This window comes from Scyliorhinus canicula, chromosome 7 (genome assembly GCF_902713615.1).
Source record: "Scyliorhinus canicula chromosome 7, sScyCan1.1, whole genome shotgun sequence".
In the NCBI taxonomy this organism is placed as follows: Eukaryota; Metazoa; Chordata; class Chondrichthyes; order Carcharhiniformes; family Scyliorhinidae; genus Scyliorhinus; species Scyliorhinus canicula.
Window position 1 is genome coordinate 171,621,315 of NC_052152.1, and position 26,865 is coordinate 171,648,179.

General features: G+C 44.7%; 1 protein-coding gene across 3 annotated transcripts in view; it reads right to left on the reverse strand.

Moving 5' to 3' along the window:
• The window catches only part of LOC119969538 (DEP domain-containing mTOR-interacting protein-like), an 83,281-nt gene that overhangs the window by 49,350 nt on the left and 7,066 nt on the right, over positions 1 to 26,865 (reverse strand). For all 3 annotated transcript variants that reach the window (XM_038803266.1, XM_038803268.1, XM_038803269.1), the window contains 4 exons: positions 23,498 to 23,676; positions 17,868 to 17,991; positions 8,768 to 8,946; positions 1,875 to 2,057 (listed from right to left, as the gene is read on the reverse strand). In XM_038803266.1, coding sequence (XP_038659194.1) covers positions 1,875 to 2,057; positions 8,768 to 8,946; positions 17,868 to 17,991; positions 23,498 to 23,676 — 665 coding nt within the window. The remainder of the gene's footprint in view (positions 1 to 1,874; positions 2,058 to 8,767; positions 8,947 to 17,867; positions 17,992 to 23,497; positions 23,677 to 26,865) is intronic.

The following is a 26,865-nucleotide window of genomic DNA, read 5'->3' on the forward strand; positions in this document are numbered from 1 at the left end:
TTTGCGACTCAACCAGGGCACGCCAGCAACAACGAGGCATGCGGTGCCATAATCATGCCACCACGAGGTGAGGTCAGCCATCGAGGGGAGCTCCAGGTGAGGCAAACAGGTTTGCAATTTGACCCAGGGCAGGCCTGCAAAAGCGAATTAAGCCTTAGCCATGAGGAGACGATGAGTGAGGTGGGAGGCTACCTTGAAGAACCCAGGTAAGTGAGGGGAGCGAAATTGTGAGAATGGGAGAGTGTGAAGGGCGGCGAGATTGTGAGGGATGGTGGGGCGGGAAAGAGTGTGAGGGTGTGGGGAGAGGAGATTGTGCGATAGGGTTAGCCAGGGAGGAAGAGTGTGTGAGGGCTGGGTTGTATTTTGTATATTTTGAACTCTGAAATATACTGAATGGCGGCGTATACATCTTGTTGACTGGATATTTGCTTCTGCACTGGACTGGCTTATCCTGTCCTGCACTAGACTGGCTCATTCTGCCCTGCACTAGACTGGCTCATTCTGCCCTGCACTAGACTGGCTCATTCTGCCCTGCACTAGACTGGCTCATCCTGTACTGCACTAGACTGGCTCATCCTGTACTGCACTGGACTGGTTCATCCTGCCCTGCACTGGACTGGCTCATCCTGCCCTGCACTGGACTGGCTCATCCTGTCCTGCACTAGACTGGTTCATCCTGCCCTGCACTGGACTGGCTCATCCTGTCCTGCACTGGACTGCGCTGCAGTGATGTCATCAGCTGATCACATTGCTCATCAGCAGGTTCCATGTTTACTCACCTCAAAACTGAAGCATCGCAGAATTGATCATCGTCACTGTCATTCTGACAAGAGGTATGCTTGGATTTCAATTCAGCAATTATTCATACAGGCATGTTTTCACAAATTAAAAAATAGTGATCAATTTGTGCATTTTTGTGGCTTCTACCTCTGCATTCTGTGGGGCAAGGGTAGTGAGGTTGGAGGGCCAGAAATGAAGGTGAGCGAGGGGCCCCATGAGCTGTAAATACGCCCCTGCTAGGACAAAGCTGCTCACTTACTTGGCACCCCATCGCTTTAAACATTCACTTCCACCATCACTGGTGCACAGTAGCAGCAGATTGTACCTTCTACAACAAGATGCACTGCAGCAGCTAACCAAGACTCTTTTGACAGCACCCTCCAAACCCACGACCTCTACTTGCTAGAAGGACAAGGTCAACAGACGCATGGGAACATCACCAACTGCAAGTTTCCCTCCAAGCCACACGCACCATCCTGACTTGGAACTATATCACCATTCCTGCAATGTCACTTGGTCAAATTCCTCGATCTCCCTCCCTAACTGCACTGTGGGTGTACCTACACCACATGATCTACAGGGGTTCAAGAAGGTTGCTCACCTCCACCTTCTCAAGGGCAATTAAGGATGGGCCATAAATGCTGGACTGACTAGCGGAGCCCACATCCCATGAAAGAATAAAAATCCTTACCCCTAATTCTTTGGTCTGATGGCCTTAAACTCATTTTCCTGCATAACCAAATCAGTAACCAGTGGAATCCATCTTGCGATATCCATTATTGGATCAACACTTAACCAATGTGTTGCCAACATGAATTCTATATTTCTACAGACCAGGCCAAAAAACAATTGTGAACCGAAAACATTGGAAAATCTTGAATTTGTAGCATGAAGAAATTATAAAATCATATGGTAAATTAATTAATCAACATCAGGACAACCTTTACATTGAAATAGGCTTCAAGATTATTGACTCCGAAAAGTGCCATGTCCATTCACATTCAAGCAATGAAGCCAACAATATTTTTGACACAAGCACAAACAGGTATCCAAGTACATTTTAAACAAGTATATACCACTCGGAAACCCTCTACCTGAGAGAAAACTTGTGCCGTCTTGTTCGGGATTCAGCTTTCGCAGGCAGAATGGGCTGTCATGGGATTCCTGTGCTGTCCCGGAGTTTTCACTAAGGAGCTCAGTAAGTCGTCGTCTTCGGCGAAAGTTTATGCGGAACTGGTACAATAAGTTGCCATCGAAGAAGTGGTGATGGCTGGAGACTGCAAAACAGCAAATCATTTGCTTCGTCAAAGCAGCCTGGTTACTGTATGCTGTTCCATTTTCAGAATTATAACAGTGTTCCACAACTGGAGTTGCTGGAGTACTGACTCGCCCAGTGAGGCACACGTTGGTCTTTCACTTCTTAAACTCGATTGGTAATCCAACCCAGACTAATGAAGTGAAAGTCTCATTGTTTTATTGTTTGTAAGGTCATATCTGAGATTCATTTAAGTTTGAGTTCCTAGTGGACATAAACTCAAGAGCACAGAACTGCCCCTAACTGAGCACAATCCAATTCAGAGATGCTATCTTATGATGTACCTATTTGCATTCTAATTGCCTGACTTGGAAATGTTTCACGGTGGCAAATATTGATGTGAAACCCATTTCCCTTTAGAATCATATTTAATGATTTTCTATTTACATCAAGCTTTTTCGCAGACATTGAATGCAGGGAGCCACTAGAATTCTAAAAAAACAGGTGCTTTAGGGTTGGGTGGGAGGCTAACATATTAGAAACCTCAAATCTGACTGCAACCCATTTCAAAAGCACCCATTCTGTTTGAATGGAGGTGACTGGTGGGACAGTAGCATAATGGTTAGCACTAATGCTTCACAGCTCCAGGGTCCCAGGTTCGATTCCCGGCTTGGGTCACTGTTTGTGCGGAGTATGCACGTTCTCCCTGTGTCTGCGTGGGCTTCCTCCTACAGTCCAAAGATGTGCAGGTTAGGTGGATTGGCCATGTTAAATTGCCCTTAGTGTTCAAAAAAAAAGGTTAGGTGGGGTTACTGGGTTAGGGGATAGAGTAGAAAAGTGGGCTTAGTGCTGTTTCCAAGGACCAGTGCAGGTTAGATGGGCTGAATGGCCTCCTTCGGCACTGTAATTTCTATGGTTCTGTGATGAGGCCTGAGAAACTAACTGATAAATTTGGTATGACCAGAGGGATATCCATTCACCCAGAAACCTGTCCATCCAAATTTCCTGACCACAAAACAACATTCTGCACCTCCCGTGCCCTGAAGCACCCTTTTCACCTTCACAAGATAATATCAAGATGATATTCTGCAGAGTATTATCTGTTGGTCTCTTCAACACTTTACTTTAGAGGACACATTTGCTCTAGTTGACTGTCAGCCGAGAACCTTTTTGTACCAGAAATCAGGAAAGTTCACAGCACCATATCCTACAATGAAGCTATTGAACTCCTTTATCAAATACTTAATCGGCTTCGCCCTGAACCAATAAATAATATCTGATTAAACTTGTCACAAGAGCATTTGCTTGTTATAGAGAACTGAACCCGAATCAGCATTCTGGCTCAGACAGGAAAACATTAACAGTTGCCAAATTTAAAAGGAGCGAAAAGTAGAGCTCAAAGGTTTCAGGATGGAAGTGACAAGCAGTGAAGCAAGGGTGGCTGAACACTGCCACTAAGGTTGGAATTTAAGGGAAAGAGCACAACTCCCAAGATTGGGGGCAGAAGTGGACACGACTCACATGTTGGGAGCTGGTGGTTGCGGGTATCATGTGAAATCACACAGAGGGAGCAGACAGTAAAAGCCCCCTTCACCAGGCATCCAATGTCTGCAGGCAGGGAGAAGTAGGAGGCAGCTGAAAGCACAATATTCTATAGCAGGGCCACTGAAGTACTGTTTCTGGAACCACAGCCACCCCCTTTGCAGCTTTTTTCAATTAAGCTCCTTCACTCTACCCCCCCCGTGCCCCCCCCCCCCCCCCCAACCTCTCCTCCATAGCAAGCAGCTTCCTAATCCCACCTCACTCCGGCCCCTCCTCTACAACAATCATCTTTCAGCATTCCCACCACTCCCTCCACCCATTAGCACCATGTCGAGTTCCAGGCCCCCCTGAAGGTTCTCCTCCAGGTCATCCGGGAATGGTGGGGGTGCTCTTCCCAAGGGTTGGCAACATAAGACCCTCCTGCTTGACCAAAGCATCTTGAATGGAGATTGCAGAGGAGGTGAACCATGGACTTTATGAATCAGTGGCTAGGCGAGAGGGGCATCAGGCATTTGGACTTCCCTTCAGGTGCTCGTTCTCTCCTCAATGATACACAGAGGTGCCATTGCTCACTGAGGGGGAGGAAGAGCACCAGCCAGCTGTACCGGGGCTGTTCTCACAGGCACTTGGCCCCTCTGGTGGTGACCCCAGTGTCTCCAGTGGGCAGGGCAATGGTGGGTGCCCCTACACCCGTGCAGGAGACTCCAGGTATCCGGAACCCTCAAGACCTCGGCCCACCAAGGTCATCGCACATAAGGGATCACTGTTCTCAACAGCCTGCATCCAGATGTGGATGTCTGGGTCACAGCAAGGGGCCAGAGGAAATTTGAGACATTTTGGTAGAACAATGGCGGAACACGTGTCAAGACAATGTACACTTCTGCACATATATACGGTTCACATCATATTTGTTTCACTTGATCGTGTATTCAGAGGGAATATTCTACTATCATTGATAAATGGAAGTAACAGGGAAATCTCACATGGAGGCAACAATGTTGCGATGTGTTTGCATTTAGTTTTTATTGTATGGTCATGTGTTTGACTTAATTTTTGCTCTTAAGGCAATGCAACATGACAGAACATGGTGGCCCTCCCATATATGGTATTCTCAGGAGATTGGCTGAGGTTAGCTGCTACTGCCGCAAGTGATGTACTATGCTTGCACTCATGATCCTGTCACTGTGGGCAGGGAGCAGGAAATTTGCCCATAATAGCTTCAGTGACATATTTGCAAGTGCAAAACCTAGATCCTGGGCTCAGTCTTTTCTTTTCATTTTGTGAAATAAACGTCCATTCCCCTTGACTTTTTAGGTGGGAGAGGATATGGGTAATGAGATCGCTCCAGTTAGAGGCTGACAGAGGTGGACACACATTCAAAGCATACAATGATTAGCAGTCAATGTGCTGCTAATCAGGTAAGTGCATTGTTCCTACTCAAACCAATTAAATAAGAGGCTGTCTCGGATAGCCCTGGCACTTCTCTCCATGGCCCTGTCACCTTTCTATGGTGCCGTGACTTCTCCAGCCTCTTCCTCATATTCCTCGGTCATCCTGATCTGAGGAGGAGGGCAGCTCCTCCATGTCCTCCCCTCATTGCAGTGCCTCATTGTGCAACACACAGCAGACCATTACAACCCTGGAAACCCTAACACTGTGGTGTGTATTGCAAAGCTCCGCCAGACCAGTGAAGGCAGCAGAAGCGCATTTCCAGCCAGTAGTCTGATCGACAATTTTTCTGGTCAGTCCATTTGCTACATTGTAACAGTCCATCACAAGACTGTGGGAATCTTGAAGGGGTAGTCCTCGTCACCCCGGAGGGGCCTCGTGTAGCTTTGGGAGCTGGGAGTTGCTTAAATGAGGTCTCCCTGGGATACGGGCTAAATCGCTGGCTTTGAAAGCAGACCAACAGCACGGTTCGATTCCCATAACAGCCTCCCCGAACAGGTGCCGGAATGTGGTGACTAGGGGCTTTTCACAGTAACTTCATTTGAAGCCTACTCGTGACAATAAGTGATTTTCATTTTCATAATTTATTTTCTATGGTTGCTGACTAATTAAGGTAGTGAAACTTCACCTGCTTCACCGATGTGGCTGGCTGTTCCCAGGGAGTTCTAATGGTCACATAAGCGCATTCAGTCACCTCCCCAACAACACCCCACCAACACTTGGCGGCACCTAGGCGAACAACACTGCTCCTATGGCTTGGCATTGGTTGTGAACGGATCAGTCCATTGGTCACCTTCCTGATGTGTCCATGTGTTACAACCTGTCCCTCCAATGGATCCCTAGAATGAGCTGCTGGCATTGAAATATCAATGCCGCAACACACTGAGGCAACTGGCATCAGGCTCCATCCAAATCCACGGAGCCGCAGGGCTTGTTGAAGGAACGCACACAGGTCAGTGACTGTCTTCCAGGAAAGCCTGAGCCATCTCTGGCATTGCCCCTCAGACATCAGAAGGTAGTTGCTGCATGGTCTGTGTGAGCTCTGACACACCACTGCTCATTGATGACAATGACAGCTGCGGTGCCTTCATCCTGACCTTCTACCCCCCCGCCCCCACACACTCATCTGGTGCCAGCTGATGGCTTTGTGGCCTGCAATGTTGCTCAGCCATGGCTCTCCTCTGGCAAATCCTCTCTTCCATTGCCCAAGTTTGCAAAATAGATTGGGCAGAATTTTGTGCTATTTGCACAGAGTGCTGACTGAGGCAGGACAACTGGTGTGCGGCTCGCTGGCTGCACAGATAGCTTTCCTTGCCACATTTTACAGCACTCTGTGCAGAAGAAATCTCCCCGCACTGCCCACATCATCACACTGGTGGGACAGTGCCTAATAGAGATGACAGCATTACATCAGCAAGGGGGGCCTTCCAAATGTGAGGGTGGACCATATGGTAGGGAAGGCTATTAATTATATTAAATTTCATTGAAATGAGGTTCCCACCTTCTGGGCGGGAAACCCATTATGTCACTGGCAGAGTGTGAGGAGAATTGGAAAATGAGATTGCACCAGCAAGATTCCCATTTTCCAAGTCTGGTGAGATTTTGCGCCCACGTCACATTTTGCGCTCGAGGCGAATAGGGTCACAAAATCACAGCAATTGAGTCCATGAGATTCATTGCAAATCCACAAAATGAACTGTGTGAAGAAGGCTGGCAAAGATATGAGCACCTCTGTTTGGACGGCATTTATCACTTGAGAAGCTGCGTTTGGCCATTGCCAATGCATAACCCTCCCCCGGGCACACCCAGGACATCTCCTATCCCACAGTATCCTCCACCCAAGAGAATTCCTCCCAGCTCTACCCGCGTTAGCAGCCATCTGAGGCCCTGACCACCACAACCCTTTCCTCGCCATCGATATCTTGCCTCGAGCAGACTAGCCAGCTTCTATTCCCCTCTTCTGTGTTGCTAAGTTCAACAAAAACAAAAACTCACCTCAGATCAAAAGAATGAACAACCTCGCCTGGTGCAAATCACCTTTAAGTTGTCAGGAGGAACGAATTTCCCTTCCGCCATTGATGTAATAATTTCCTATTTAATGTGTGTTTATGGCATGAATTGGAAGGTTCAGCGGCGTGATGCCCATTCTGCCATTCACATGGCACATATTTCAAGAACTCAACCCAACATCAGGGAACCAAAATTTTGGCTCCCACCTAATTAATTGCCTTTGATAAAGTTCCACATGGTAGGCTGCTCTGGAAGGTTAGATCACATGGAATCCAGGGAGAGCTGGAAAATTGGATATATAATATACAAGACCATCAGTCTTGATGGTCGGAAGCAGAGGATAATGGCGGAAGGATGCTCGTCAGACTGGAGGCCTGTGCCTAGCGGTGTGCGTCAGGGGTCAGTGCTGGGCCCATTGCTGTTTGTTACCTATATCAACAATTTGGATGAGAATATACAAAACATGATCAGTAGGTCTGCAGGTGACACTAAAATAGGTGGTATTGTAGACATGGAGAAAGGTTATCAAAAATTGCAGCATGATCTTGATCAGCTGGGGAAGTGGGCCGAGAAATGGCAAATGGATTTCAATTCAGATAAGTGTGAAGCGTTGCATTTTGGAAAGTCAAAACAAGGTAGGACTTTCATGGTGAATGGTGGGACCTGAGGGAGTATCGTGGAACAGAGGGATCTTGGAGTTCAGGTGCACGGTTCTGTAAAGGTGCAGTCACAGGTAGATAGGGCAGCGAAGAAGGCTTTAGGCATGCTGGCCTTCATCAGTCAGGGCACTGAGTATAGAAGTTGAGAAGTTATGTTGCAATTGTACAGGACTTGGTGAAGCCGCACCCACGTAATGTGTTCAGTTTTGGGCACCTTGCTATATGAAGATTAAATTGGAGAGAGTGCAGAAGAGATTTACAAGAATGTTGCCAGGAATCAAGGGACTGAGTTATAGGGAGAGATTTGTCTGGCTAGGACTTTTCTCTTTGGAGCGTAAGAGACTGGTGGTTGATCTTACAGAAGTGTATAAGATCATGAGAGGCATGGATAGGGTGAAGGCATTCAGTCTTTTTCCCAGTGTTGGAAAAATAGAGGCCATAGGTTTAAGTTAACAGGGTAAAGAATTAATGGAAACCTAAGAGGCAACTATTTTTACATAGAGAGGCAGGGACATTGACAACACTTACATAGATACATGGATAGGAAAGGTTTAGATGGATATGGGCCAAATGCAGGCAAATATGGTTAGCTCATATGGGCTTTTTGGTTGGCATGGACCAGTTTGGGTTGAAGGGCCTGTCTCCATGGCATAGATTCTATGATACTATGAAGTGCCCCCCCCCCCCCCCCCCCCCCCCCGCCTGCCTTGTTTCCCACAGCCAGAGATCCTACTAAATTCCACCCTAAGGGTAAGGTGAAGGAGGGGAGGGCCCACACAAAAAGTCAAAATTAAATCAGCAAATTATGGGGGGCGGGGGGGGGGGGGGGGGGGGGGGGGCGCTCGGGGAGGGTAGACATAAAGCTGGACGAGGCTGTACAGATGGGAGAGAGGTGCAATGTTTCCACTTAACATATTGGAGGACTTAGAGTGTGAGGATGGGAAATGATGGAACTGTGGGACTTTGTGTGGAACAGGAGATAGGTGGCTCCATTTATTAATATAATACATAGGGTAGGGTCCCATAAGAAAACAGGTACAATGAAAGCCTGTTGTTGCCGTGATTTTCTCACCGTGCTGAATGATTCCATGTTCAAGTTCTCGACGACAGAGCTCCACTGCGTCTGCCCTGGATACGGCTTCCCCTTCTTTTATTAGCCAGTCAATGATTTCGCAGCCAAACACCGCACGTTGGTACTTCACTCCATTTTCTTCTTGTAATTTCATGATTGCGTCCTCAGAACTTAAAAGCCTGTCAATTATGTAGAGATGTAAAAAATCCTGAAATAAATATCATTTGGGAGCTGGCACAGTCTGGACAACTGTCCTTTTTAAAAAAAAAAAAATTTAGCGTATGCAATTATTTTTTTCAATTAAGGGGCAATTTAGTGTGGCCAATCCACCTATCCTGCACATCTTTTGGGTTGTGGAGGCGAAACTCACATAGACACGGGGAGAATGTGCAAACTCCACACGGACAGTGACCCAGGGCCGGGATTCGAACCCGGGTCCTCAGCGCCCTAGGCAACAATGCTAACCACTGTGCCACCGTGCTGCCCCCTGGACAACTCTCCTAATGGGCATGGACATCACCTTATAACATAGAACATAGCAAATACAGCACAGATCAGGCCCTTCGGCCCACGATGTTGTGCTGAACCTTTGTCCTAGATTAATCATAGATTATCATAGAATTTATAGTGCAGAAGGAGGCCATTCGGTCCATCGAGTCTGCACCGGCTCTTGGAAAGAACACCCTACCCAAGGTCAACACCTCCATCCTATCCCCATAACCCAGTAACCCCACTCAACACTAAGGGCAATTTTGGACACTAAAGGCAATTTATCATGGCCAATCCACCTAACATCTTTGGACTGTGGGAGGAAAGCGGAGCACCCGGAGGAAACCCACGCACACACGTGGAGGATTTGCAGACTCCGCACAGAGATCAAGAGCTAATATCACATCAGAACATTACCCAATGATGGACTTCCCGTGGCGGCTATGTGGTGAGCAGTCTCACACGCAGTGACTCCCGCCATAGTACTTCAACTTTGACCTTTTTTGCCCGGTTTATGGGCAACTTTCATAGAATTTACAGTGCAGAAGGAGGCCATTTGGCCCATTAAGTCTGCACCGGCTCTTGGAAAGAGCACCCTACCCAAGGTCAACACCTCCACCCTATCCCCATAACCCAGTAACCCCACCCAACACTAAGGGCAATTTTGGGACACTAAAGGCAATTTATCATGGCCAATCCACCTAACCTGCACACCTTTGGACTGTGGGAGGAAACTGGAGCACCCAGAGGAAACCCACGCACACACGGGGAGGATGTGCAGACTCCGTACAGACAGTGACCCAAGCCGGAATCGAACCTGGGACCCTGGAGCTGTGAAGCAATTGTGCTATCCACAATGCTACCATGCTGCCCTTAAGAACAAATTAATCTACACTCCATTATTCTACCGTAATCCATGTACCTATCCAATAGCCGCTTGAAGGTCCCTAATGTTTCCGACTCAACTACTTCCACAGGCAGTGCATTCCATGCCCCCACTACTCTCTGGGTAAAGAACCTACCTCTGACATCCCCCCTATATCTTCCACCATTCACCTTAAATTTATGTCCCCTTATAATGGTTTGTTCCACTCGGCGAAAAAGTCTCTGACTGTCTACTCTATCTATTCCCCGATCATCTTATAAACCTCTTCCCCAATCATCTTATAAACCTCTATCAAGTCGCCCCTCATCCTTTCCATTCTAATGAGAAAAGGCCTAGCACCCTCAACCTTTCCTCGTAAGATTTTCTCTCCATTCCAGGCAACATCCTGGTAAATCTCCTTTGCACCTTTTCCAAAGCTTCCACATCCTTCCTACAATGAGGCGACCAGAACTGCACACAGTACTCCAAATGTGGCCTTACCAAGGTTTTGTACAGTTGCATTATCACCTCACAGCTCTTAAATTCAATCTCTCTGCTAATGAACGCTAGCACACCATAGGCCTTCTTTACAGCTCTATCCACTTGAGTGGCAACTTTCAAAGATCTATGAACATAGATCTGCCTTGTGCTAGCCTGAGAGAAAACATGAATTCAACAAGCACAATAAGCAGGTGCATGAATTCATTGCTGGTCTGGCTGGGCTTCAAATAACAACACCAAGCCCAAAAACATGTTGAGCAACCTCTTGCAATCTGCAAAGTGGGTGCCTATAAAAAAAACCACATATCAGTCTGAGCTAGTTTCTGTGTATCTGTAATACATAAAGGTTGAAGGCACATCATTAATCATCCTTCATGCAAGCATAAACATCACCAAATAAAGAAATAAATTGATATATCAGCAATATTCAGTGATTTTACAAGCCTCCAAAGTGCTGGCTTTATCATTTGATAATTAGAATTATAGAGCGATACAACACAGGAGGCTATCCAACTCCATTGTGCCCATTGGCAGATTTTGGTAGACCTTTCTAATCAACACCAACCCTGCTCTTTCCCCATTGTTCTGAACATATTTTCCTTCAAGTATTTATCAAATTCCCTTTTGAATGTCATTGTTGAATTGGCTTTCACCACACCTTCAGGCAGCCCATTCCACGTCACAGCATATCGCTGTGTGAAGAACTGTTTCCCCATGGTTGGTTTGTGTCCTCTGGTTACTACTGACACTCCTGCCACTGGAAACCATTTCTCCCTCTTTAGTCCGATCAAAAATGTTCATGATTTTGAACACCTCAGAATAACTCTTAACCTTCCTGGCTCTAAGGATAACAACCACAACTTCTCCAATATCTCCACATAGTTGGAATCCCTCATCGCTGGTAGCATTCTCGTACATTTTGTCCCTTACCCTTGGCAGGTCCTTGACAGCCTTCCTAAAGTGTGGTACCTAGAATTGAACACAAAACTCTAACAGAAGCCTAACAAGTATTTTATATGTTTCATTTAGCTTCCTTGCTTTTATACTCTGTTCCTAGTGTATCAAAGGCAAGAATCCATATGCTATTTCCAGCAGCTTTTTAAACTTATCCTGTCATCTTCAAACAAATGTGTACATATATCCTTAAGATCACTTTGTTTTTGACTCTCATTTAACATTGTACTGGTGAAAATATTAGAAGACCATTATGCTCCAAAACTCATTATTGCAGAGAGGTTTCAATGTTATTGAAGGAATCAGTTAGAAAGAGAAAATATGCGCAGTTCATTGCAACCCTCAAGCAACTTGCAGAGTTTTAGGAGTTTGGCAATTCATTAGGTGACACAATTGGAGATCGTATAGTTTGTGGTTTGAAAAATTAGGCCATTCAAAGGAGGTTATTAACGGAACGTAAAGTGCGGCATGCGGTGCAGTGGTTAGCACTGGGACTGTGGCGCCGAGCACCCGGGTTCGAATCCCAGCCTTGGGTCATTGTCCGTGTGGAGTTTGCACATTCTCCCCATGTCTGCGTGGGTTTCACCCCCACAACCCAAATATGTGCAGGTTAGGTGAATTGGCCACGCTAAATTGCCCCTTAATTGGAGAAAAAATAATTGGGTACTCTAAATTTATTTTTTTTAAACAATACATTAATGGAACGTAATCTAAGTTAGAAGACTATATAAGATATTACTGTTCCAATAGAGCTCGTGGCTACGGAGGCTTCTCAGCTCGGGGTAACCACGAGGATGCATAAACTGGTTGCTGCCCAGAAGAAGTCTACCCAGTAACAAGTGTATCATTGCTATGTAAAAGTGACTAATTGTCTGGCTGATTGTTGGAGCAAGGACCAGCCAATGTAGAAATTATGGCAGAACTGGCCACACGGTAAGAGCTTGCTGGAGTAAAACAATTTCTCCAAAGAACTCTCAAAGGAAGCCACATAACTCATTAAAGGAAGAAACAAAACAAATTCAACGAAGAAAATTCAAAAGATGGAAAAGAACATCAACTACAATGAAACTAAAACAATTTATTCTGATAAAGAATTAAAGTTGAACGTGCTGTCAGCCCAGGGTGAATCACACCGTTTTTTAGGTACTGCCAAAGTGGAATGGGCAACTTATTAAAGTGGAAGTCAATACGGGGGCTGCCGTCTCCCTAATTGCTGAGACCATCCATGAACGGAAACTTTATAACCTGCCTTTAACGCCAGCAGATGTGATCTTGAGGACCGATAGTGAAGAGACAGCACCTCTGAGAGGTTACACACACAGTCAAGGTTAAGCAAGGCGGACAAACCGCAGAGTTACTGCTCCATGTGGTGCAAGGAAGTTTTCCAGCTCTCTTGGCTGGAAAGGACTAAATTGAGTTGGGGTGCTGTCAGCAGCTTAGTTGATTCAAAGTCAGACTTACAGATCAGAATGGAAAAATACATCAGTGTTTTTGAAGACACACTGTGGTGCATGAAAGGTATACAAGTGTCCCTGAAGATTAATAGCCAGCCAAAATGCCTCAAGGCTAGATCTGTACCCTATGTAATACACCTGAAGGTTGCATCCAAACTACAGAGACTGGTGGAAACAGGGGTCTTCGAACCCATCACTACTCGTGACTGGGCAAACCCTATTGTATCTGTCATGAAACAGGATGGAACAATTCTTATCTGCAGAGATTTTAAGACAACAATCAATCTGGTACTATGACTGGATCAATAGTAGCTACCTCTGATTGAAGATTTGTCTGCAGGCATAGCAGGAGGACAGAGGTTCAGCAAGATTGACCTATCACAGGCTTTCTTACAAATGAATGTGACAGCTGAATCTTAACACCTGATCACCATCATCATTCACAAAGGCCTATTCTGATACAAGAGATTACCTTTTGGAATAATGTCTGCATCAGTTTTATTTTGACGCTGAATGGCCCAGATCCTCAGTGGCTTACAGGGGGTACAGTATTATCTGGATCATATATTGATCATTAGCACAAATAAGCAAGAACATTCACAACAACTTCAAATGCACGGGCTTTGTGACAGGAAAGATAAAGGTGATTTCTTCCAGACATCCATGCAATATCTTGGACATAAATTGACAGTAAGGGTCTGCATAAAGTACAAAAAAATGGAAGCCATTATAGCGGCTCCAAGACCAATGAACATCATTTAATTTAGATCATTCCAAGGATTAATCAATTACAATGGAAAATTCAACCAGAATCTGGCTACACTATTGAAACCATTCCCCCCTTGTTGTGCGCAAAACAGGCATGGCACAATGCCAGAATGAGAAAAAGTAAATCAATCTGCAAAAGAGGCAACCTGGAGTTACCATGACAACTTGCCTGTGAGGCTTCGCTGCACGGTGTTGGATCGGTGGAGTCACATATGCCACCTTCAGGGGAGGAAAGACCAAATCCCCTAGTCACCATATTCCGGCACTTGTTCGAGTAGACTGAGGGAGAATTCAGAATGTTCAACTCACCAAACAAGCACGTCTCTTGGAACTTGTGGGGGGAAACCGGAGCACCCGGAGGAAACCCATGCAGACACAGGGAGAACGTGGAGACTCCGCACAGAAAACGACCAAAGCTGGGAATCGTCTCTGGGACCCTGGCGCTGTGAAGCAATAGTGCTAACCCACTGTGCTACCGTGCCGCCCAAGTGGATGCGTCATCACACTTGCCTTTACCAGCTGGTCAGATATCACGTAGACATAATAATATTTTTTACTGTTCACAGATTAAGAGTGTTCCAGTGACTGCAGCTCAAGACATTCTTGAAATGATTCTCTGATGGGGAAGGTACTGGAAATCATCATAGATTTAGCACAGAATTGACAGTGCTGAAGGAGGCCATTCGGCCCATCAAGTCTGCACCAGCCCTTAGAAATAGAATCCTACTCAAGCCCACGCCCCCATCAATTCCCCGTATCCCAGTAACCCAACTGAATCTTTTTTGGACATTAAGGGCAATTTATCATGGCAAATCCACCTAACCTGCACATATTTGGACTGTGGGAGGAAACCCGCGCAGACCGGGGAGACAGTGACCCAAGCTGGGAATTGAACCTGAGACCCTGGAGCTGTGAAGCAACGGTGCTAACCACTGTGCTACCATGCTGCCCTTATGGAAATGATATTAAAAGGATGGCTAGTACAAAAACATCCTGAATTGAAACTGTACATTTCCAGGAAAACCAAATTAACAGCACAGGGCAGATGTCTGTTGTGGGGGATCAGACTAATTATTCCTAAAAATTTGCAATAAAATGTTTTGGAACAATTACCTGAAGGACACGCAGGCATAGTGAACTTGTATGAAGCTGCTTTTGCTAGCCAGAAATTGATGCAAAAATAGAAGACTTGCCAGTAATGAGCATGGGTAAGGAACGCATCGCCGTTTCCGCATTGCATCCAAGGGATTGTTCTAAAATGCCATGGCAACTGCATATGCTGGTCCAGTCGAGCAGCACATACTCATGGTCATTGTAGATGCACAATCAAAGTGGCCAGGTGTGGTCGTAATGAAGTCAACCACTGCAGAACAAACCATTTGATGGGACTTGATGGGATCGTCATGAAATTCGGAAAATCAGAGCAGATCGTGAGCGACAATGGTCCACAGTTTACAGCCCAAGAGTTTGAAGACCACTTAAAGATGTGTGGAGTCCAACATATTAAGTCAGCACTTTCGCCAAAAGGTTTGTCCAGTACTTCAACCTTGAAGTGTGCACGGAGAGCTCCAAAGAACCAAAGTTTATTTCAGCACTGTATTCTAGCAACCTACCGAAATATGACATATACAATTACACAATGTTCACCAGCTTTGCTATTGATGAAAGGAACCGGAGGATTACCTTTGACTTTCTCTTGCCAGAGGAGACATTTAACACAGTCGAGTGAAAGTCACAGATTTTGAGGTGAGAAAGTAATTTAAGGGCGTGCTCCTTTCAACAAGGAGAACAAGTGTGAGCAACTACACCACTAGTGAAAACTGGTTCCCTGCCATAGTCTTGGCTCAGACTGGTCCAATATCCTGCACAGTCCAAACAACAGACAAACTCATGTGGACATGCCATGCGGATCAATTATTGTCAATAGGCGTTGGTACCGGAACTGCCTCAAGAGCTAACGGTCTCTGTAACATCTGAGTGGGGTAATTGTGAGGAGGGAGGAAGACATTGTTAAAAGGGAGGGAGGATGCAAGAGTGTGAGGAGGGGAGGGAGCAAGTGTGAGGATGGAAAAGGGAGGGAGTGTGGCAATGGAGGAGGGAGAGAGTGTAGAGAGGGGAGGGAGAGAATGTGAGGAGGGGGAGGAAGAGTGTGAGGAGGGGAATGATAATGTGAGGAGGGTGGAGAGAGAGAGTGTGAGGACGAGGGTGAGGAGAGGGGAATGAAAGGGTGAGGGGGGGAATGAAAGGGTGAGGAGGGAGGAATGAAAGAGTGAGGAGGATTAAATGAAAGGGTGAGGAGGGGGAATGAAAGGGTGAGGAGGGGGAGTGAAAGGGTGAGGAGGGGGAACAAAAGAATGAGGAAGGGAATAAGAGGGGGGAAGAAAGGGTGAGGAGGAGGGAGTGAAAGGGTGAGGAGGGAATGAACGGGTGATGAGGAGGGAGTGAAAGGGTGAGGAGGAGGGAGTGAAAGGGTGAGGAGGGAGAGTGAAAGGGTGAGGAGGAGGGAGTGAAAGGGTGAGGAGGGAATGAAAGGGTGAGGAGGAGGGAGTGAAAGGGTGAGGAGGAGGACGGAATAAAAGGGTGAGGAGGATGGAATGAAAGGGTGAGGAGGATGGAATGAAAGGGTGAGGAGGAGGGAGTGAAAGGGTGAGGAGGGAGCATGAAAGGGTGAGGAGGAGGAGGGAATAAAAGAGTGAGGAGGGGGAAGAAAGGGTGAGGAGGAGGGAATGAAAGGGTGAGGAGGAGGGAATGAAAGGGTGTGAGTGGTGGATAAGGAGTGGAGAGAGATCATGTGGTCTCATCCACTTTCACACTGGGTGAAGATGAGTGAGTGAGTACCCTGAGACAGAGTGAGATGGACACACACAGCCTCACCCTATTTCTTTTATGTTAGCCATTAATCTACTTTCTCTATGTTCTTCTCATTCTCTTTTGTTTAGATCTCCTCTGCACTTTCTATATTCAGTTTGAATGCCGACTTTATTATCAGCCTTGCAATTGTCATTAGCCTAATTTCTATGTCTTGTTTTATCTGCTGTATCTTTAGTCACCCACAAAGCTCTGGCTTTGGAAATCCTGCCTTTCCCCAAATTCAGAAAGAACTTAACAGATATATAGCAACATTCACAAACTCTGGATGTCCCAATGCACTTTATAGCCAATGTAGTGATTTTGAGGTGTCGTCACTGATATAATGCCACAGCCAAATTACATCCAGCAATGCCTGAGAAACAGCAGATAGATAATAATGCGTTTTAGCAATATTGGTTGAGGGATAAATGTTGCAAAGACACCTGGAGACCCCCCCCCCCCCCCCACCTCCCACCCCTTCTTCGCTGAATAATGCCACGCGACGAGGAGGAAGATGGCGCCTCATTTCAAAATCTCCTAGTTGAGGCAGCATGTTTGAGAGTGCAGAACTCACTTCAGTACCACGTTTTGAGGTGGGACATGAACCTATTTTCTTCTGATTGAAAAGTAAGAGTGCTATCGTTGAGTCAAGGCTGATAACCTAAAGGGGAGCCCTTTCTTTCATCACTTAACTGTGATGGGGTTCTGAGGTAAAGTCAGTCTGTCCTTTTTGCAAGTGCTAATGGGCTTACTTTGTACGTCTGCCACTTTCAATTTCAGTTACAGATCTTCAGCCTTTGAAATTTTTCTTTTAAACTATTAAATATAAAATGCTTCATGTGCATAGAGTATATACAGTGAAGATGCTTAAAGGAAAGGTTGATAAACATTTTTATTTATTACGCATCAAGAGGCAAGAGTACAAAGTCACTTTGCAATGTTTTCAGGCAAGGTTGATATTTTTTCATGCATTGTCAATACCTGAATTTGAAAACTGAACATTCTCCCAAGTTAGAATGAAGGGAGATACTAGACTGAATTGGTCCGACTAGAATCAGTTTGTCTCATCTAGCTGGGATTGACAGTCAGCCTCTACTGTGCAAAATAACTACCATAATCATAAAAATTATTGATTTGACATGAAAGGATATCGGAATGAGGTAGTCAGACAGATCATAGGTTGCAGAGAGAGATGTATAGGACTTTGTAAGCGACTCACTTTTCATATAAACTTTGGCCCCTCATAAACACCTTCACTTCCTTATTTAATGGGAATGTTCCATCATCTTTTCGGAATCTATACAGAAGTTTTGCATCCTTGAAGTCTGAATGTCCATCACAAACTAAAATGAAAATAAAAAATTCTGTCGATTAATTTCCTTTTATAAGAGTGCTATTCTAATGCAATTATTAATCTTCCAATGCAACAGATTGATTTTGACATTATAATAATGCAGTGATTAGAAATAAAGTTTTGTATTTATATAGCAGTCACTGCTGTAGAGGAAACAAATGGAAGAGCGAGATCCCAAATATCAAACATCCAAGAATAGATTCCACTTCCATCATTTCCATACGGAATGAAACTCCAGGTGTTTTTTTCAAAGTAAATTTTCACTTGGCATCAAGGAAAAGTCTGCAGGTAGTCTTGCAGAAATGAAAACGTGGAACTCATTGCCACAGGAAGTAGTTGAGGCAAATAGTAAAGATACATTTAAGGGCAGCTAGCTAATGGCATGAGGGGGAAAGGAACAGAGAGAGTTATGCTGATAATTATCTGAGGAAGGATAGGAGGAAGCTTGATTGGTGCATCAGCCATGATCTAACTGAATGATGGAGCAGACTTGATGGACCGAATGGCCTAGTTCTTATGGATCAATGCAGCATGGACTAGTTGAAGCAAATATCCTAGTTTGGTGCTGTATATTCTACAGAATTCTACGGTAGTCCAAAAAACTGCATGTAGGTGAAGGTGTTGATTCATTTTGATCCGGTGCTGTTTTATCATTCAATTCTTTCCCACTTTATAGGGATTCTGAAATAGATACACCATTCAAACCAATTTCCAAATTGACAAGATTCTCTTTTAAACCCCATTTGCAAACTAGTTACGATTGTTGTTTCAATCACATTGATCCCACTTGGCCATTTCTTACAATTAGTCCTGTTCAAACATTTGATCAAGATTGTTTCTTTCCAAAATTTTCAAAACATAAATGTTACAGAACTATAGAGGCGATCATAAGCACTCACATTTGGACAACCCTAAAGTGGCCTCTAGGAACTTCTGTACATGTACATAGGTAGAGGAAGTTTTCCAGTAATGGCTTAGCAGATGAATGTGGCACATATTGGGATACAGAAATTTACAGACCAAGATGGTTCTAGGTTCAATCCCTATCTGCGAGGATTTAGCTGGTCTCAAGAGTGACAGGAAGACAGAGAAAATTGGGGGAAGTTGAGGAGAGAAAATCAAAAGTTAATCAGTACTTGACTTCCCGATCATTGTTCAGGGATTATTGCTGGAAAGGTGTACAGATGTAGAGAGGGTCAAGTTGAGATACAGTGCTATCATAGTCATGATCTTGGATATATGAAGCACTACATGAATGAAATATAGGAGGGATGGTGCAGCGAGTGGAATTGTCCTGCACCCAAGTCATCTTCTTCTTGAGAGGTGACAACATTACAGGAACGTTCTTGAAGTTAAAGGCTAATCCCGGACAGCCATTGAGAGAAAAAGATAGAATAAAACATGGAGTACAATCAAGTTCTTAAAATAGCCATGTACTTGAGACTGGACACACTGTGGCTTTGGCTGCATTGTGTCATTACCCAAGCCAAGACATATTTTCCTAATTCAGAAAATATTTTTGTCCCTCAGGATTTAATGATACTGCAGTGTAGCTTAGATTATTCAACAAATGATCTCACCCTTTACATTTGGATAATTGAATGCACACAAGGTTAATTTTTAACTTGAGAAAATACACTGAAGCTGTATATGTAGACAAAATACTCTGGTTACTTTTCTTCTACTACCCTATGATTTTATGATTCTCTTTGCATGCAATATTCTCACTTCAAAGGATGAAATGATGAACTAAATCATGACCCCTATTATTAATGTTTTATATAAATGTTGTGGAAAGCGTAAGCCAGGACACATTTTACATTAATTACTGGGATCTCCAGTCAAACAGTTTTGATTTCCTAATCACTATCATTTATAGCAGTAACATTGTTGCTCAGTCGAAAAAAATTTAGAAGATTGTTTTCTCTGTACTGACCGCTTATCATAATTAAAATCTTACAGTTTGCAGTGATTACATAGAATATGCAGCACAGAATCAGGCTGTGAAGCCTAAACAGTCCATGCCCAATATTTACAAAAGACAGCAGCCGTAATTCTCCCGCTTTGGGATTCTCTTTTCCCGGTGTCAGAGCACCGCCGTCTGTGAGTTCCCCGGCAGCTTGGGATGGCTTCAATGGCAAATCCCATTGACATGCAGTGGGAGGAGAGAATACCACGGGCAGCGAACGGCGTGCTGCCGAGAAACACACAGCTGGGGGACCGGATAATCCGGCCCAGCATAATGAAAACTGGGAAGACATTAGGTTGAGATTAAAAATAGTTCTGTCACTTTCACAATTTAACCCCTGCAAATGGATCACATGATGGGGAATAATGGCTGCAAGAGGCCAGAACAGCTGATTCTCAGCTCACTCGATTTTCCATCCATTAATTTTAATAGGTGGAAAATCATATAGTAAGGTGGCCTCCACTCTTATATTCTCAATGTGTACACCTGTTGTGCAAATATATATTTGGGGGCACCAAATTGTAAAAGCTATCCCAATATTCTTACATTTGTTGTGAGCAATGCAGTGGAAACTTCAGTACATGCATCAAGTTTGCTCCACTAACCTTTGTGTAAGGCATGTTCAATTGCAATCTTAATAATTACCATGCTGTATGGACTGGGAAGGCCCCCAATAGGAGAAGTCAAGTGCAAATGGGAGGAAAAGCTGGGAAGGGAATTGGAGGCTGGGCTGTGGGTGGAGGCTTTGCGGAGAGTGAAGGCATCCTCTTTGTGTGCTAGGCTTAGCCTTATCCAATTCAAGGTAGTCCACATGGCACATATGATGGTGGCCAGGATGTAGGAGGTAGTGGAAGACAGGTGTGGGTAGTGCACGGGTGAGCCCGCCAACCATGTCCAGATGTTTTTGGCCTGTCCGAAGCTGAAGGGATTCTCGCCGGGGGTTTGGGACATTATGTCTGAGATGTGGAGGGTAAAGGTGGTCCTGAGTCCAGAAGTGGCAATCTTTGGAGTGTCGGAAGACCTGGCAGTCCAGGGGACGAGAGGGGCTGATGTTTTGGCCTTTGCCTCGCACACCATTTAGGAAACAGTCGTCCCTTGCTCTGAAACTTGCAGCAGCTAGCTCTGATATTTGGTGGCTACCTTAGCGGATAGTATAGAGGCAGGATCTGCACCTGGTGAGTCCTTGGACATGAGTGGGCCGAAGCAAGGCCAGGGGAAAAGGATAACACGTGGACCAGCTCACCAGAGTGCAAGGTCGCAGATGAGATGAGGGATTTGATGGAGGCAGAATGTAGGAAATGGGTGAGAGGCATGCACACGGCAATACCTGATGCACTGCCAGGCCTGTCAGCAACTTTATTGTCAATGTAGATGGGAGGAGTCCAGCTCTGACTTGACACAGGGATTCACACAGAGCTTGGATTCTGCTCATGCATGGAAATGGTAGTTTACTCCACAATAGAAAAGGTGGACCCAGCTCTGATGCAGTATGTAGTGGGCAACATCGTCCATTACAGCACAGGCAGAAACCATTTAGCATCCGAGTTATACACTGGAAGCTTAGATTGGGATCTTGAGATCCATGTCAATTTGGGCAGCTTCTGTCATGGCTGCAGATACCAGAGGCTTTTGTCTCACAGCAGTCCAGCAATCTGTGCTCCAGCATATTACTTGGATTGCTAAAGAGGCAGTGACTATGTGGTACTCAATCTCTCAGAGGATGATCGCATTCGTAAGCCCACTGCTGCCATTCCACCAATGCTCCCAGACTGCTGTTGTCCATATACCAAGGTGGTGTAGTCCAAAGTCAGAACGTCAGGGTCCAGAGCTGCTCAAGACGCCCTGCAGTCTCCTTCAATGAATGTCAGTAGCCTTCCACTTGCCATGTTGCAACTGGAGCACTGGATAGACAAATACACCTTGCAAGACACCAAGGGATTAATTTATCTTGAAAACATGGCCAGTCTTGTGGGCAGACACATTCTAATGTGACATATTTTCAATTGCTGCAAAAGAAACCACATAGAAACTCAATTTGTACGAGTCAAAGTCGGCACTTGAAGTTTGATGATTCTTTACACCGGTTTGGTCAATCTCAGGGGAATTGTGTTGAAAATAATCTCAACCTAGAAGAAACTCCAAGCCAATACACATTGCACCAGAACAGTTTTCAGCACTTGTACATATGATTATGCTGTGCAATTCACAGTTTTATTATTTTGATGTAGTTGAGCTGGAAACGACAATAGTAAAAGAAGGGTTCAGGAAATTTTCACAAACAAATGAACCAACCAGGAACCTGATCCTCAGGTGCAATCCTTGAATAGATACTCTACACTTCAAAATAAATGTTCAAAGTATAGTTGCGCAATCAAGCTTTTAACGAATTGATGGAATGAGGACTGCAACAAGCGACGTGTCCTGCATGAATGTAATGAACATGGCACATGTCAAAGGGTGAAATCTCATCACCTGGTCCCCTCTTGAAACTCAGCTGCACATAAAGCCTTTTGGTTTAATTGTGCAGTCTTCCACTGATCTCATTCAAAAATTACATTACAATGAATTAATCAACATAGGTGGCAGTTTGAGAGAACAAGTAGGACTAAGCAGGTGAGGAAGTTGAATTAGCATTAGCAGAGATAATCATTGACTCAAGAGAGTTTTAACATTACCAGTATAAGGAAATTCCGTTCATTTAAACAGTAATTGAGCTACACATGGGACACTATAAAAAATATTTGACATGTTAAAATTGTTTTTTCTTGTTGCTTTTTAGAGGAAGTGTTAATCTTTTCATTTTATACCTTCGTATCTCAGAGGACAATTTTTAGGTAACTTGGCACTACCCCAGTGATAACGATTTAAACTAAACTATTGGAAAAGGTGAGGCTCCTTTGATGTCCCAGTGCATCAACGAACTCCGGTTTCCTCCCACAAGTCCCGAAAGACGTGCTGTTCGGTAATTAAGGGGCAATTTAGCGTGGCCAATCCACCTACCCTGCGCACCTTTGGGTTGTGGGGTGAGACCCACACAGGCACAGGGAGAATGTGCAAACTCCAGATGGACAGTGACCCAGAGCCGGGATCGACCCTGGGTTCTCGCCACCGTGAGGGAGCAATGCTAACCACTGTGCCACCTTCCTGCCCATTGTTACTTTCTTACTATGTTAATATTTCCCAGCATTTTATTAGAATAGCACATACACAAACACACACACACACACACAGCACCACAAGATCAGTGTTCTGTTTTTTATCACTCTATTAATTCTGTTGCACCATACTGAAGATTTATTTACTTGAAGTCCTTGGGCGCTTGATCCAAAGTTTTCATTATTCCTTCCACTGAGTACGATTAGGAAGCACACTGGGTGCGAGCTGACTTGACCAATCACATTCAACCCAAATCGCTCACCCTCCATTAGACTTATCAGTCTTAATGATACAGCTGAGAAGGGATTTAGTCCTTTTTCATTATGGCATTAAAGACATATGGTGTAAATGGACTGTGACAGTAACATACCATGATGAATGATGTTATGATCCATTAACTTTTGCATTAATTTTATGGCTGTCTCCCTGTCAGGTGCCTCTTTATGGTCTTTCAACCAATCAATTAGCTCTTTAGCAACAAAGCAGTTTGGATAGGTTCGCAGATTATAGCGGCGGTCTTTGATTAATTTTCCATCATGCAGTCGAAGCCTGATAAATAAAACAAAGCTAAAATTACAATTTTCATCAACAGAAGACTCCTTTGTTAAAGAACCAACATTTCAACAGCGCCATTTTCGAATGCCAGTCAAAGTCTGATCAACAATTTTCAATTCAAACTCAAACCACTCATGGTCCTGCTGCATGTGGCGGGCCAAAATTTTCATAAGTAATTAGATTAATTGTTAGAGTTTCATCAAAAAGAAACAAAATAAGCTGCAGCGATTGAATTTTTGAAGAAAAAAAAATCAGATAAAAATATACTTTCAGATTTGAGATCTTAGAATCAGCTTACAAATAATCAAATGCAACTATAAAAAACCCAATGCAAATCTATCAGTTGAAAGCTTCAATACTTTGTTACAATGTCAATTTTTGTGAAGCTTTATTTAAACAGTAAACACAAACGGGGTAATGGCTTGGAAAAGTTAATGGGATAGATTTTCCAAAACAGTGCAGTTTGAAGGTGCAAAGTTCACCAAAAGTGAAGTGTGCTGATTGCACACAATGTCTGTGGCCCACTTACCATAATTGCACATAGCTCCAAGTGTGGACTTAGCTATGCCCAGGAAACAAGCAGGGGGGGGGGGGGGGGGGGGGGGGGAGACGGGACACAGGAAGCAAGCAGGTGGGGGGGGGCACGATTTAAAGTGAGCAATTAAAGTGGATTGACAAAATAGAGGCCAGAATCCTTGCGGCTTCAGAAGAGACTCAAATGGCTTCGCAATCTATCGGCCAAGATTGGAGAAAAGATGCAGGTGAAGAAGCAGCCTGGCACATAACTCTCGGCTTCAGGTTTCTGCCAAAGCATTGATCATCATCACATGTTGATTTCCACCATTACAACCTCCGAGCATGACATCGGTTTTCAAACACATTGTTTAAAACGTAATCCCTTCAAACTGGGCCTCTGCTCGTTATGGAACACCAGAAAATTAGCTAATTAGCCAATTGATGGCAAAGATCTGATGACGGGTGCAGACTCCAAATCTGTAACCTTCCCTTTCTCAACACTAATTTTATATTTCCAGGATTTTCTATGTTTATTATCAACAATGTAGGAAATGGTAGGCAGAAAGATCTATACAGAATCTATACAGAAAGATCTGTTTGAGTAACTGGTCAGAACAAGACTTGTATAAACAGGTTTGTCTCAGCGTGGAGAGGTAATCATAGAATCATAGAATCCCTACAGTGCAGAAGGAGGCCAGTCGGCCCATTGGGTCTGCACCAACCCTCCAAAAGAGCACTCTACCCGTGTCCACACCCCCACCCACCCCGCCCTATCCCCATAACCTCACCTGTATAGCCCTGGACACTGGGGCAATTTGGCGTGGCCCATCCACCTAACCAGCAAATCTTTGGACTGTGAGAGGAAACCGGGGGGCACCCGGAGGAAACCCACATAGACACAAAGAGAATGTGCAAACTCCAATCACCCAAGGCCGGAATTAGCCGGAATTGAACCCGATAATGTTATTTTACACAATAGTAATGAAACAGGAATTAAAGTATAACCATTGCAGACCGGCAATACCTTGTGCAATCTTTACTTCATCCAGATTTGAAATATCCTTTACCCTTTTAATTATATTTGGACAGAGTCCATTTTAATTGGGCAGAAAAGCTGATAGATAAAATAACAGCCAGAACATAGTACAGCCCAAAACATTCTGACCAAGAATAAGAAAGTTGAGGATAAGGCCAGAATTCCTTAAACAAAAAGGATTCGGACAACTACGACGTTTTTAAAAGTGACGTACAGTAAAAGAAAGACTCAAAGTAAAGAAGATAGGAAGCAATATTAAAGGATGAGAAAAAAGCAAATAAGGAAATTGGAAATATTAAAAAGACAGTATGATAAATAAATAGTTGTTTGGATTACGGACAAAGGCAAGAAATTTGTCAAAGAATAGGTAAGACCACTGAAGGAAAGAAGGCACCCTGATTGTACAGAATAAAAGAACAGCAGAACCATTAAACCAGCATTTTATTTCTATACTTACAAAGAGGGTAAAGGAAAGATGGCAGCAATAAAGAAGGACACGGGAATAAATAATAAATCAAAATATTAACAAAGTGATATTAAAAGGGTCAATGGGGCTTAAAAGTTGATACGTCACACAGCATGGATAGTCTATTCCAAAATACTGACGATTAGTTACTAAATGTAACCAGAGCGCTAACAATTATTATCTCAAGTTATTTAGAAACAATAACAGTACCAAAGGACTGGAGACGGCAGCAAAAAGTTATTTTCCTGTTAAAATAAGGGGAAAGTGAGGTTGCGGCTCTGGCAACGCCGCCACTCCCGATGGACCAGGGACATACTCGGTGAGTCCAGTGGTGGTGGCCACGCTGAAGATCAGAAGGCAGTTTAGGCAGCATTTTAGGTTGGGAGCTGAGTCGGAGGGATGCCGATTATGGGGAATCATGGGTTCTGGCCAGGGAGAATGGATGCAATGTTCCAGGGATGGGAAGAGAGGGTGATCAAGGAAATGAAGGATCTATTCCTTTGGGGGCGATTTGCGAGTCTGGAGGAGCTGGGTGAGAAGTTTGGGCTGGAGCTGGGCGAACATTTCAGGTATATGCAGGTGCGGGACTTAATGAGGAAGATCTTCCTGGCCTTTCCAATAGCGCCTGCCTCCTTGTTGGTGGAGGCGGCGCTGTCAGTGGGTGGCAGGGGTCATCTTGCCGATGTATGAGATGATTTGGGAGGAGGACGGGGTGTCCATGGAGGGATTAATGCGAAGTGGAAGAGTTGGGAGGCGGTGCTGGAGGAAGATTGTGATGTGAGGTGCTGCAGAGGGTAAATGCTTCAACTTTTTGCGCACACTTGGGGCTGATACAACTGAGGATAAGCCGGCTGTTCGAAGGATGGAGGATGTCTGTGAGCGATGTGGGACGGGCCCCGATGACCATGTGCATATGTTTTGGGCCTGCCCAAAGCTGGAAAGGTTTTGGAGTATGGTGTACAGTACCAATTCAGGGGTTCTACAGGCAGATGTGGATCTCAGTCCCCTGGAAGCCATATTTGGGGTGCCGGACCGGCCGGAGTTGTAGGCGGGTGCGGGGCAGATGTTCAGCCTTCGCCTCACTGATTTTTTGCAGGCGAGTCTTGTTAGGGTGGAGGTCAGCCTCTCCATCTTGTGCCTCGATGTGGCAGGGGAGCTTGTTGGA